Below are 12,607 nucleotides of genomic sequence, written 5' to 3'. Positions count from 1 at the left end.
ATGTAACCAAGATGAGAAAAAAGGAGAGATAGGTAGTATGTTTGAGGAAAAGAACCTGGACGTGTTGGCTCTGAGAGCAACGAAGCTCAAGGGCAAAGGGGAAGAGTGGTTTGGGAATGTCTTGGGATTAAAGTCAGGGGTTAGCGAGAGGACAAGAGCAAGGGAAGGCGTAGCACTACTCCTGAAACAGGAGTGATGGGAGTATGTGATAGAGTGTAAGAAAGTAAACTCTAGAAAGTGGATGGAGAGAGATGGGTGATTATTGATGCATATGCACCTGGGCATGAGAAGAAAGATCATGAGAGGCAAGTGTTTTGGGAGCAGCTGAGTGAGTGTGTTAGTAGTTTTGATGCACGAGACCGGGTTATAGTGATGGGTGATTTGAATGCAAAGATGAGAAATGCGGCAGTTAAAGGAATAATTGGTGTACATGGGGTGTTCAGTGTTGTAAATGGAAATGGTGAAGAGCTTATAGATTTATGTGCAGAAAAAGGACTGGTGATTGGGAATACCTGGTTTAAAAAGAGAGATATACGTAAGTATACGTATGTAAGTAGGAGAGATGGCCAGAGAGCGTTACTGGATTACGTGATAATTGATCGGCGCGCGAAAGAGAGACTTTTGGATGTTAATGTGCTGAGAGGTGCAACTGGAGGGATGTCTGATCATTATCTTTTGAAAGCGAAGGTGATGATTTGTAGAGGTTTTCAGAAAAGAAGAGAGAATGTTGGGGTGAAAAGAGTGGTAAAAGTAAGTGACCTTGGGAAGGAGACTTGTGTAAGGAAGTACCTTCAGAGACTGAGTACAGAATGGAAAAGGGTGAGAACAAAGAACATAAGGGGAGTGGGGGAGGAATAGGATGTATTTAGAAAAGCAGTGATGGCTTGCGCAAAAGATGCTTGTAGCATGAGAAGCGTGGGAGGTGGGCAGATTAGAAAGGGCAGTGAGTTGTGGGATGAAGAAGTAGAATTGTTAGTGAAAGAGAAGAGAGGGGCATTTGGACAATTTTTGCAGGGAAATAATGCAAATGAGTGGGAGATGTATACAAGAAAGAGGCAGGAGGTCAAGAGAAAGGTGCAAGAGGTGAAAAAGAGGGCAAATGAGAGTTGGGGTGAGAGAGTATCGTTAGATTTTAGGGAGAATAAAAAGATGTTTTGGAAGGAAGAAAATAAAGTGCGTAAGACAAGGGAACAAATGGGAACTTCAGTGAAGGGGGCTAATGGGGATATGATAACAAGTACTGGTGATGACAAGATGGAGTGAGTATTTTGAAGGTTTGTTGAATATGTTTGATGATAGAGTGGCAGATATAGGGTGTTTTGGTCAAGGTGGTATGCAAAGTGAGAGGCTTAGGGGAATGATTTGGTAAACAGAGAAGAGGTAGTAAAAGCTTTGTAGAAGATGAAAGCCGGCAAGGCAGCGGGTTTGGATGGTATTGCAGTGGATTTATTAAAAAATTGGGTCACTGTATTGTTGACTGGTTAGTAAGGTTATTTAATGTATGTATGACTCATGATGAGGTGCCTGAGGATTGGCGGAATGCTTGCATAGTGCCATTGTACAAAGACAAAGGGGATAAAAGTGAGTGCGCAAATTATAGAGGTATAAGTTTGTTGAGTATTCATGGGAAATTATATGAGAGGGTATTGATTGAGAGGGTGAAGGCATGTACAGAGCATCAGATTAGGGAAGAGCAGTGTGGTTTCAGAAGTGGTAGAGGATGTGTGGATCAGGTGTTTGCTTTAAAGAATGTATGCGAGAAATACTTAGAAAAGCATATGGATTTGTATGTAGCATTTATGGATCTGGAGAAGGCATATAATAGAGTTGAAAGAGATGCTCTGTGGAAGGTACTAAAAATATATGGTGTGGGAGGCAAGTTGTTAGAAGCAGTGAAAAGTTTTTATTGAGGATGTAAGGCATGTGTACATGTAGGAAGAGAGAAAAGTGATTGGTTCTAAGTGAATGTAGGTTTGCGGCAGGAGTATGTGATGTCTCCATGGTTGTTTGATTTGTTCATGGATGGGTTTGTTAGGGAGTTGAATGCAAGATTTTGGAAAGAGGGACAAGTATGCAGTCTGTTGGGGGGGATGAGAGAGCTTGGGAGGTGTGTCAGTTGTTGTTCGCTGATGATACAGCGCTGGTGGCTGATTCGTGTGAGAAACTGTAGAAACTGGTGACTGAGTTTGGTAAAGTGTGTGAAAGAAGAAAGCTGAGAGTGAATGTGAATAATAACAAGGTTATTAGTTACAATAGGGTTGAGGGACAAGTCAATTGGGAGGTAAGTTTGAATGGAGAAAAACTGGAGGAAGTGAAGTTTTTCAGATATCTGGGAGTGGATTTGGCAGCGGATGGAACCATGGAAGCGGAAGTGGGGAATGGGGCGAAAGTTCTGGGAGCGTTGAAGAATGTGTGGAAGTCGAGAACATTATCTCGGAAAGCAAAAATGGGTATGTTTGAAGGAATAGTGGTTCCAACAATGTTATATGGTTGCGAGGCCTGGGCTATAGATAGAGTTGTGCGGAGGAGGGTGGATGTGCTGCAAATGAGATGTTTGAGGACAATATGTGGTGTGAGATGGTTTGATCGAGTAAATGATAATACGGTAAGAGAGATGTGTGGTAGTAAAAAGTGTGGTTGAGAGAGCAGAAGAGGGTGTTTAGAAATGGTTTGGTCACATGGAGAGAATGAGTGGGGAAAGATTGACCAAGAGGATATATGTGTCGGAGGTGGAGGGAACGAGGAGAAGCGGGCGACCAAATTGGAGGTGGAACGATGGAGTGAAAAAGATTTTGAGTGATTGGGGCCTGAACATGCAGGAGGGTGAAAGGCGTGCAAGGAATAGAGTGACTTGGAACGTTGTGGTATATCGGGGTCGACCTGCTGTCAATGGATTGAACCAGGGCATGTGAAGCGTCTGGGGTAAACCATGGAAAGTTTTGTGGGGCCTCGATGTGGAAAGGGAGCTGTGGTTTCAGTGCATTATTACATGACAGCTAGAGACTGAGTGTGAAGAAATGGGGCCTCTGTTGTCTTTTCCTAGCGCTACCTCGCTCACATGAGGGGGGGAGGGGGTTGTTATTTCATGTGTGGCGGTGTGGCGATGGGAATGAATAAAGGCAGACAGTATGAATTATGTACATGTGTATATATGTATAGTCTGTGTGTGTATATATATATGTATATGTTGAGATGTATAGGTATGTATATTTGCGTGTGTGGACGTGTATGTATATACATATGTATGTGGTTGGGTTGGACCATTCTTTCGTCTGTTTCCTTGTGCTTCCTCGCTAACGCGGGTGACAGCGACAAAGCAAAATGAATATATATAAATGAATAATAATAATTATTATAATGATAATAATGATAATAATGATAGAAATGATGATGATAATAATAATAATAATAATAATAATAATAATAATAATAATAATAATAATAATAATAATAATAGTAATAATAATAATAATAATAAAGATAATGATAATAATGATAATAATAATGATAATAATGATAATAATGATAATAATAATAATAATAATAATAATGATAATGATGATAATGATAATAGTAATCATGGTAATGATAATGATAAAGTAATAGTAAAGTAATAGTGATAGTAATATCTATAATGATACTGATGATAATGTCTATACTTAACTGCCTTTCCAGCCTAAGTGCATTTGCATAAGGAACAAAAGAATAAAAGTCTCATTTGAACTCATCCAGTCTCAAGCATATCATGTATAACACAAATGAATACAACTATGTAATACTCGACGAGCTGCTGCGTCACATGATTACCGCGAGGCCGTTGACAACTCAAGGGTGGGCCATTTTGATACTGTCTTCTACCCCCGGGACGCTTCGAAGTTTGGAACTCTCTAACCATTCATGTCTTTCCCAACAGCTGTGACCTGGCACTTTTTATAAGACAGGTTTTTCACTTCCTCCAAAATCCGTAGATAAGTTTCCCTGTTTCTTCTTTTACCCGTACATTCATCTCTATATTTCATTTAAGTCCCGGCCTTCATATGGACTTTTGTCCATGACTGCAGCCTACAATAAAAAAAAAAAGCATTGTGTCCTAACGAGGCTGTTCGTGAAAGAGGAAGAGAAAACTCATGGTTCAGTGTGGTATGAGTAGGGAGACATGCAGGTTTTTCAAAGTTGAAAACCTTTAAATTTTTCGCATAGCTCGAGATGCACATAACGTCAGTCGTGGATCCGAAGCAAAATATTCATTATGTGTATAACTCAACATAACTATGGCACTGTTTTCTACTATACTAAATGGTAAATAATTCCGCATATTACTAACCTTATATATCTTCAATGCCCGTATTAGATCATCTCTGAACCTCCCCTTTTGTGAGCTAGATAAATCTAATTCATTTAGCTAGCTCTCGAACTATGTGTTCCTCGTGCAGGGGAACATCGTGGTAGCTCATCTCTGTACTCTCTCCGTTCTGTCCGTCTTTCCTCATGTAGGGTGACCAAAACTAAAGACAATATCCAAAATGGGGATATACGTACCAGTCAGTTGTGGAGTGAATGTACCGTGTGTACCTAAACTTGAGCCTACCATCCACAACCAAGCCTTGGTTTATCTACTGAGAGTTGGGGTGAGTGAGTATCGGTAAACTAAGGGAGAACAAAATGTTTTGGAGGGAGGTAAATATTGTGGGAAAGGCAAGAGAACAATTGGGAACATCAGTTAAGGGAGAAAATGAGGAAGTAGTGACAAGTAGTGATAAAGTAAAGTAATTCTAGTAATTTGAAGGACTGTTGAATGTGTTTGATGATAGGGTGGCAGATGTAGGATGCTTGGGTCGGGGAAGCATGAAAAGTGAGTCATAGATAAGGGTTTGTTGAAAAGGGAAGACCTGGTGAAAGCCTTGCGTAAGATGAGATGTGGCAAGGCGGCTGGAGTGGTGAGCAACGCAATTGAATTTCTCAAAAAAAGGGGAATACTGTGTTACTGATTGGTTGGTTAGGATTTTCACTGTATGTACATATTATGGTGAGTTAGCCGAGGATTGGCGGAATGCATATATGGTGCCGCTTTATAAAGGCAAGGAAGACAAATGTGAGTGTTCAAACTACAGAGGAATAAGTTTGTTGAGTGTACCTAGTACGATGCATGGGAGAGCGGTGATCTAAAGTGTGAGGGTATGTTCAGAGTGCCAGACCGGGGAGGAATCAATAGTTTTTAGAAGCGTTAAAGGATGTGTGGACCAAGCTTTTGCTGTGGTTTCGGTGAATTGCACAAGATAGCTAGAGAATGGGTGTGAGCGGATGCGGCCTTTCTTCGTCAGTTCCTAGTGTTAACTCGCTAAGGATAAAGGCTTACAAAGACAAACAAATGGCAGCAGACCACTGGTTACTAGCGGGGCTATTTGAGATTGTGGAAGAGAATAGAAGCTTATGGATTAGTGTAGTAAAAGTAGACAGAGATACAGATGTTTTTAAAGAGAAAAGCTTGTAAACACTTCATGTAATTAAAGAGGCGCAAGTAATGTCAGTCGTGGGTTTGAAGAGCTAAATATCTATCTTCTATTCTTAAGCGTATCTTGAGTGCTGCTTCAACTTTTCTAATCGGTAGTTCACTCAAGAATGTTTTGCTTCCACTGTGACCATATTATCCGCACCCAGTTTCGAGAGACGGCGTTCTTCTTGCTGATTTAAAACACACCGTCTAACGTGAGTGTCAAGACGAAAGGAGCAAGTATCATGAAATTAGTCATGGGACGAAAGTTTGTCATAGAAAAGCAGACATCTATCCGTGGTCATCTCTCATGTTCATCACTTAATCAACGGCAATTCTTTAATGTTGTATATCTTTTTTGTACTATGTCCTGTTGATTGTACCTTCTCTGCCATCTTCAGTTTTTGGTGGCAGTGAACTTTTGATGTGATTTGTCCCTTTCCTCGTGCTCATCCTGTGAACGGTAGCGCAAAAGGATTACAGAAGTCACAAAGGGTCTTTGTCAGATCCTAAGTGGGTTGTTACTCATCACGTAAATTGTAACAAAGTTGGCTAATCACATAAGTTAACAGACTTTCTCTCATATAGTAAACTTACCGACAAGATGCAAAAAGTGGAGACAGTTTTAGACTTACAGATATTTTGTTATTAGCATTATGGTTTTGTGCCAAGTGATACGACAGGACCTTAGTGCTGCTGGAGAATAACTGTCGTGCCAGGTCCATCATCAAGCCTTGGTATACATACTGGTGAAGGTTGTCCCATGGAACTCAATAGATATATTTTGCCAAAGTGTGGGACCCAACACCTCTCCCACTGCCAGTCCTTTCCGTTTGGCTCAGTAGGCATCTGGGCGTTACCGAATGACCAAGGGTACACTCTGACTCGTCTAATTGCCTCTGTTCTAACTGATCAGGTTCAACCTCTGGAATTATAATCTGTTTTACTTGCCACTCTGCCATCTCAGGTTATCACCAGTTCACATCCGATCATTGGAAACCTTCTCATGCATCTGCACCTGATAAGTATCGATGACATATATCTGTAAGCACCGTTTAACTATTCATTGAAAAAAAAAATGTAATTCAACTATTATGGAAGTAGTGCATACTGAATGACTATTCACTGTCGCGCATTATGACTGGACTGCGATGGTCGTAATCTGAACTCTTCTCACGGCGTCATGACAGCTTGTATCGTTATCTCTGAACACGAAAACATGAGCACACACACACCTTTCTTGACTGGCGCTGTTACGTTGGGTTACAAAATGTTAAGAAAAAAATTGCTAACGGCGGATGAGTTCAAATATTTCAGTGTCAGATTTACATCCTTCGTTCATAATTATCTGTGACATTAATCTTTGATGATGACGATCATATGGACAACTGCCATACATGTTATGGTGATATGTTGTCACTGATACATTAAGGGAATAAGATTTGGGTTTTTAGGAAATGGTGGCAAGAAAATAGCCTCCACGGTCGCCGACACGGGGCATTATTTTCTTATATATATATATATGTATATATGTGTGTCTTTTTTCGACTGCAGTGGTCTAGTGGAAGGTTCATAATAGAAAAGTACATTTCGTGGACGTAGTTCTGTATTCATCGCTTACTTCTTGAAGTACAAGTTAGTTACAAGGGCCTCCCGTCTACTTCCTGCGGCTGCACTGTGCCTGGTACAGGTTGTTGATCTGGTTGGCATCGGTCTGCAGCATGTGTGGCTTCTCGTAGGGGTCGGTGATGTCAACACCGTCCTGCAGTGGCACAATGGTCTCTAAGACGCCCCACTGGAGAGAGAAAGCGTACTTGCCGTAGTGCATGATGCTGTCGTACTGGTAATCCTCACCCACGTACTGCCAGTAGGTGTCCTTGTCGAAGTTATAAGCCATCGCTGCGGAGTTGAATATTGCAGTTAGAGAAGTTATCTTAAGATATTACCGATCTGATTATCGGTGTTATCGGTATGATGAATGTGTTATATACTCACAAGGATCAATGTTCTGATAATTGATGACGACGTAGTCGTCGCGATCATTGCGGTTGTGCTCGTGGTAGAAGCCAATGGCGTGCATCAGCTCGTGGATGATGGTACCATGATGGCTGCAACAAACAGTTCCTGGACACCGACACCTGCTGCATCCCACTCAGCATGCCCACGTAGGAGCAACACCTACAATCTAACACTCACATGTACCAACACTCTCCCGCAGGAAGGACATACTTAAGTTATCATGTAGTGCTCTGCTAAAACTCTGGGAAGTGGTCGCTATTATCTTACATGATCTCACCAGAGCTCCTCCAGCACTTACTCTGTAAACCTTCCATTTCAATTCTCAGGATAAACTCAGCTGTTGTTCCCCGGGGATAACTTCGATGAAGTTACTCTCGAGTTATCGCTCCACAAAACGGATAGACGTCTTCTCAATCTCCCTCAAGCCATCCAAGACCGTGGTCATCTTAGAATCACCTGAGAACTGTTGTAGCTAATGAGTCTCCTCGGAGACAGTCTATTTGAACGACAACTTATGTGGTAGAAAACGGTGACTGGCAGTCAGGTGAATATCAAAACTGACACCAGTGACGAGGATGATGTGCACATAAACACACCAGCACTACTTAACATGTTTGCTGGATAAGATATTTCTCTCTGGAATCATTGAAGTTACTGACTTCATTTAAGCTATTATGGGACGACGTCTTCTCTCCACAGATCCCCCTAGATGGCTGCCTGTTTTCCCTGAAAAAGGTGTTGCAAGATTTAGATCATTACTAATGATGACAACTTAGTTTAATGCCACTGCTCGAGATATGTCAAGTGTTAGTCACACGGAAGGTGACCGTGTTTCTGTGGAGACTGACTGTTTATCTTTTTTCACAGTTCCACATTTTACTGTTGTGCGCAATTGCTCTCTAGTTATTGCAGATTTGGTCGATCCTAATCCAATAAACCGTTAATGATTATCTCGTTACAAGAACCTACTTCAAGTTAATGTTAACAAAGCAAATATGTTCATGTTACCCCATGTTTCTGTTCAGCGATGCCCTAGAAGTCGCACTCGAACATTCCCGGGTTGTAGATGGCGCCACCAGCAACACAAGCACTACTACATATGATCTGTACCACCATCATGAACTCTACAGTACAACTTCAGTGCGGTATGGTCTTCGATTAAGTAAGATTACCGAGTAATCCACATTACTTCAGGTATACGTAATCAGTGTGCAATAAATAAAAGGAAAACTGTATGCAATTTTGCCTCTGAACCCAAGTTTAATGTGATATCTGTGGGTTTAATGTATGTGACCCTCGAAGTCTGAATCATTAGTGCTGAAGACATAACATTAGCCATACAAATACAACAAAGATGCAACTGACATAACAAGTTGAAGAACTAGCTAAACAGTGCAGCCGAGGGTTGGAGCCATAACCAAAGCGTTCCAGTGGCCCTAACGTACCAGACCGCAGACAATGCCCCGCCTCCACAATGCCACGCCTCCCTCGCTCTCCTTCACCTGAGGACTGAGAATGCCGTGTCGTACCTGTTACAATGGATACATTTCAGCCATGTACATGGGATCCTGGTTAAATAGTCTCTCGCTGGTCGAGAATCATTAAATCTAAAAAAAAACATCATTTCCATTGTCCTCTCATAGTTAACTGGCAGTTGGTTGTTGAGCTTGCAACTGCTGGGATCGTTAGAGCCGTTTATGTCAAGCAACATCCGTCAACCGAAAACTCTTCAACACCTTCTTCAGGAGTAATACACACACACACACACAAAAAAAAAAAAAAACACGCGCATACACACACACTGTCACATATATATATATATATATATCATACAAACCAACAGCCAGGATCGAACCTGGGACCCCTGTGCAACGGGCAGGAGCGCTACCTCTAGGCTACGATCGCCCCTAATAGGGAAATGACTATTCGAATAATATGTACTCGAATACCCTTCGTCTCACGTAAGGGGTGATCATATCCTAGCGGTAGCGCTCCGCCTGTTGCACAGGAGTCTCAGGTTCGATCCTGGCTGTTGGAGGTTTGTATGTTCTATGAAGGTGCGCGTTGATATGCACTTTGTTCGTACACGCACACACACTCAGATTCAGAGGTATAAGTTTGTTGAGTATTCCTGGTAAATTATATGGGAGGGTATTGATTGAGAGGGTGAAGGCATGTACAGAGCATCAGATTGGGGAAGAGCAGTGTGGTTTCAGAAGTGGTAGAGGATGTGTGGATCAGGTGTTTGCTTTGAAGAATGTATGTGAGAAATACTTAGAAAAGCAAATGGATTTGTATGTAGCATTTATGGATCTGGAGAAGGCATATGATAGAGTTGATAGAGATGCTCTGTGGAAAGTACTAAGAACATATGATGTGGAAGGCAAGTCGTTAGAAGCAGTGAAAAGTTTTTATCGAGGATGTAAGGCATGTGTACGTGTGTAAAGTGTGTGAAAGAAGAAAGTTAAGAGCAAACGTGAATAAGAGCAAGGTTATTAGGTACAGTAGGGTTGAGGGTCAAGTCAACTGGGAGGTAAGTTTGAATGGAGAAAAACTGGAGGAAGTAAAGTGTTTTAGATATCTGGGAGTGGATCTGGCAGCGGATGGAACCATGGAAGCGGAAGTGAATCATAGGGTGGGGGAGGGGGCGAAAATCCTGGGAGCCTTGAAGAATGGTGTGGAAGTCGAGAACATTATCTCGGAGAGCAAAAATGGGTATGTTTGAAGGAATAGTGGTTCCAACAATGTTGTATGGTTGCGAGGCGTGGGCTATGGATAGAGTTGTGCGCAGGAGGGTGGATGTGCTGGAAATGAGATGTTTGAGGACAATATGTGGTGTGAGGTGTAAGTAATGGAAGGGTAAGGGAGATGTGTGGAAATACAAAGAGCGTGGTTGAGAGACCAAAAGAGGGTGTTTTGAAATGGTTTGGTCACATGGAGAGAATGAGTGAGGAAAGATTGACCAAGAGAATATATGTGTCGGAGGTGGAGGGAACGAGGAGAAGTGGGAGACCAAATTGGAGGTGGAAAGATGGAGTGAAAAAGATTTTGTGTGATCGGGGCCTGAACATGCAGGAGGGTGAAAAGCGGGCAAGGAACAGAGTGAATTGGATCGATGTGGTATACCGGGGTCGACGTGCTGTCAATAGATTGAATCAGGGCATGTGAAGCGTCTGGGGTAAACCATGAAAAGTTTTGTGGGCCTGGATGTGGAAAGGGAGCTATGGTTTCGGGCATTATTACATAACAGCTAGAGACTGAGTGTGAACGAATGTGGCCTTTGTTGTCTTTTCCTAGCGCTACCTCGCACACATGAGGGAGGGAGGATGTTATTCCATGTGTGGCGAGGTGGCGATGGGAATAAATAAAGGCAGACAATATGAATTGTGTACATGTGTATATATGTATATGTCTGTGTGTGTATATATATGTGTACATTGAGATGTATAGGTATGTATATTTGCGTGTGCGGACGTGTATGTATATACATGTGTATGGGGGTGGGATGGGCCATTTCTTTCGTCTGTTTCCTTGCGCTACCTCGCAAACGCGGGAGACAGCGACAAAGCAAAATAGAAAATAAAAAAGATACTATATATATATATATATATATATATATATATATATATATATATATATATATATATATATATAGGGGTAGTGAGTGGTGGGATGAAGAAGTAAGAGTATTAGTGAAAGAAAAGAGAGAGGCATTTGGACGATTTTTGCAGGGAAAAAATGCAATTGAGTGGGAGAAGTATAAAAGAAAGAGACAGGAGGTCAAGAGAAAGGTGCAAGAGGTGAAAAAAAGGGCAAATGAGAGTTGGGGTGAGAGACTATCAGTAAATTTTAGGGAGAATAAAAAGATGTTCTGGAAGGAGGTAAATAGGGTGCGTAAGACAAGGGAGCAAATGGGAACTTCAGTGAAGGGCGTAAATGGGGAGGTGATAACAAGTAGTGGTGATGTGAGAAGGAGATGGAATGAGTATTTTGAAGGTTTGTTGAATGTGTCTGATGACAGAGTGGCAGATATAGGGTGTTTGGGTCGAGGTGGTGTGCAAAGTGAGAGGGTTAGGGAAAATGATTTGGTAAACAGAGAAGAGGTAGTAAAAGCTTTGCGGAAGATGAAAGCCGGCAAGGCAGCAGGTTTGGATGGTATTGCAGTGGAATTTATTAAAAAAGGGGGTGACTGTATTGTTGACTGGTTGGTAAGGTTATTTAATGTATGTATGACTCATGGTGAGGTGCCTGAGGATTGGCGGAATGCTTGCATAGTGCCATTGTACAAAGGCAAAGGGGATAAGAGTGAGTGCTCAAATTACAGAGGTATAAGTTTGTTGAGTATTCCTGGTAAATTATATGGGAGGGTATTGATTGAGAGGGTGAAGGCATGTACAGAGCATCAGATTGGGGAAGAGCAGTGTGGTTTCAGAAGTGGGAGAGGATGTGTGGATCAGGTGTTTGCTTTGAAGAATGTATGTGAGAAATACTTAGAAAAGCAAATGGATTTGTATGTAGCATTTATGGATCTGGAGAAGGCATATGATAGAGTTGATAGAGATGCTCTGTGGAAGGTATTAAGAATATATGGTGTGGGAGGCAAGTTGTTAGAAGCAGTGAAAAGTTTTTATCGAGGATGTAAGGCATGTGTACGTGTAGGAAGAGAGGAAAGTGATTGGTTCTCAGTGAATGTAGGTTTGCGGCAGGGGTGTGTGATGTCTCCATGGTTGTTTAATTTGTTTATGGATGGGGTTGTTAGGGAGGTAAATGCAAGAGTTTTGGAAAGAGGGGCAAGTATGAAGTCTGTTGGGGATGAGAGAGCTTGGGAAGTGAGTCAGTTGTTGTTCGCTGATGATACAGCGCTGGTGGCGGATTCATGTGAGAAACTGCAGAAGCTGGTGACGGAGTTTGGTAAAGTGTGTGGAAGAAGAAAGTTAAGAGTAAATGTCAATAAGAGCAAGGTTATTAGGTACAGTAGGGTTGAGGGTCAAGTCAATTGGGAGGTGAGTTTGAATGGTGAGAGGCTGGAGGAAGTGAAGTGTTTTAGATATCTGGGAGTGGATCTGTCAGCGGATGGAACCATGGAAGCGGAAGTGG

General features: G+C 41.9%; 1 protein-coding gene across 1 annotated transcript; it reads right to left on the bottom strand.

Annotated features, from left to right (window-relative positions):
• Positions 1 to 7,125: 7,125 nt before the first annotated feature.
• LOC139749331 (astacin-like) lies at positions 7,126 to 7,645 on the bottom strand. The gene is made up of 2 exons (XM_071663052.1): positions 7,487 to 7,645; positions 7,126 to 7,390 (listed from the first exon to the last, which is right to left on the bottom strand). Exons 1-2 carry the CDS (start codon positions 7,569 to 7,571, stop codon positions 7,149 to 7,151), a joined length of 327 nt encoding a protein of 108 aa, XP_071519153.1. The 5' UTR covers positions 7,572 to 7,645; the 3' UTR covers positions 7,126 to 7,148.
• Between the last annotated feature and the right edge of the window lie 4,962 nt (positions 7,646 to 12,607).

Source organism: Panulirus ornatus, chromosome 7, assembly GCF_036320965.1.
Source record: "Panulirus ornatus isolate Po-2019 chromosome 7, ASM3632096v1, whole genome shotgun sequence".
Classification (NCBI taxonomy): Eukaryota; Metazoa; Arthropoda; class Malacostraca; order Decapoda; family Palinuridae; genus Panulirus; species Panulirus ornatus.
Note: the sequence above shows the minus strand (reverse complement) of the source record. Positions and strands in the feature narration are given on the sequence as shown.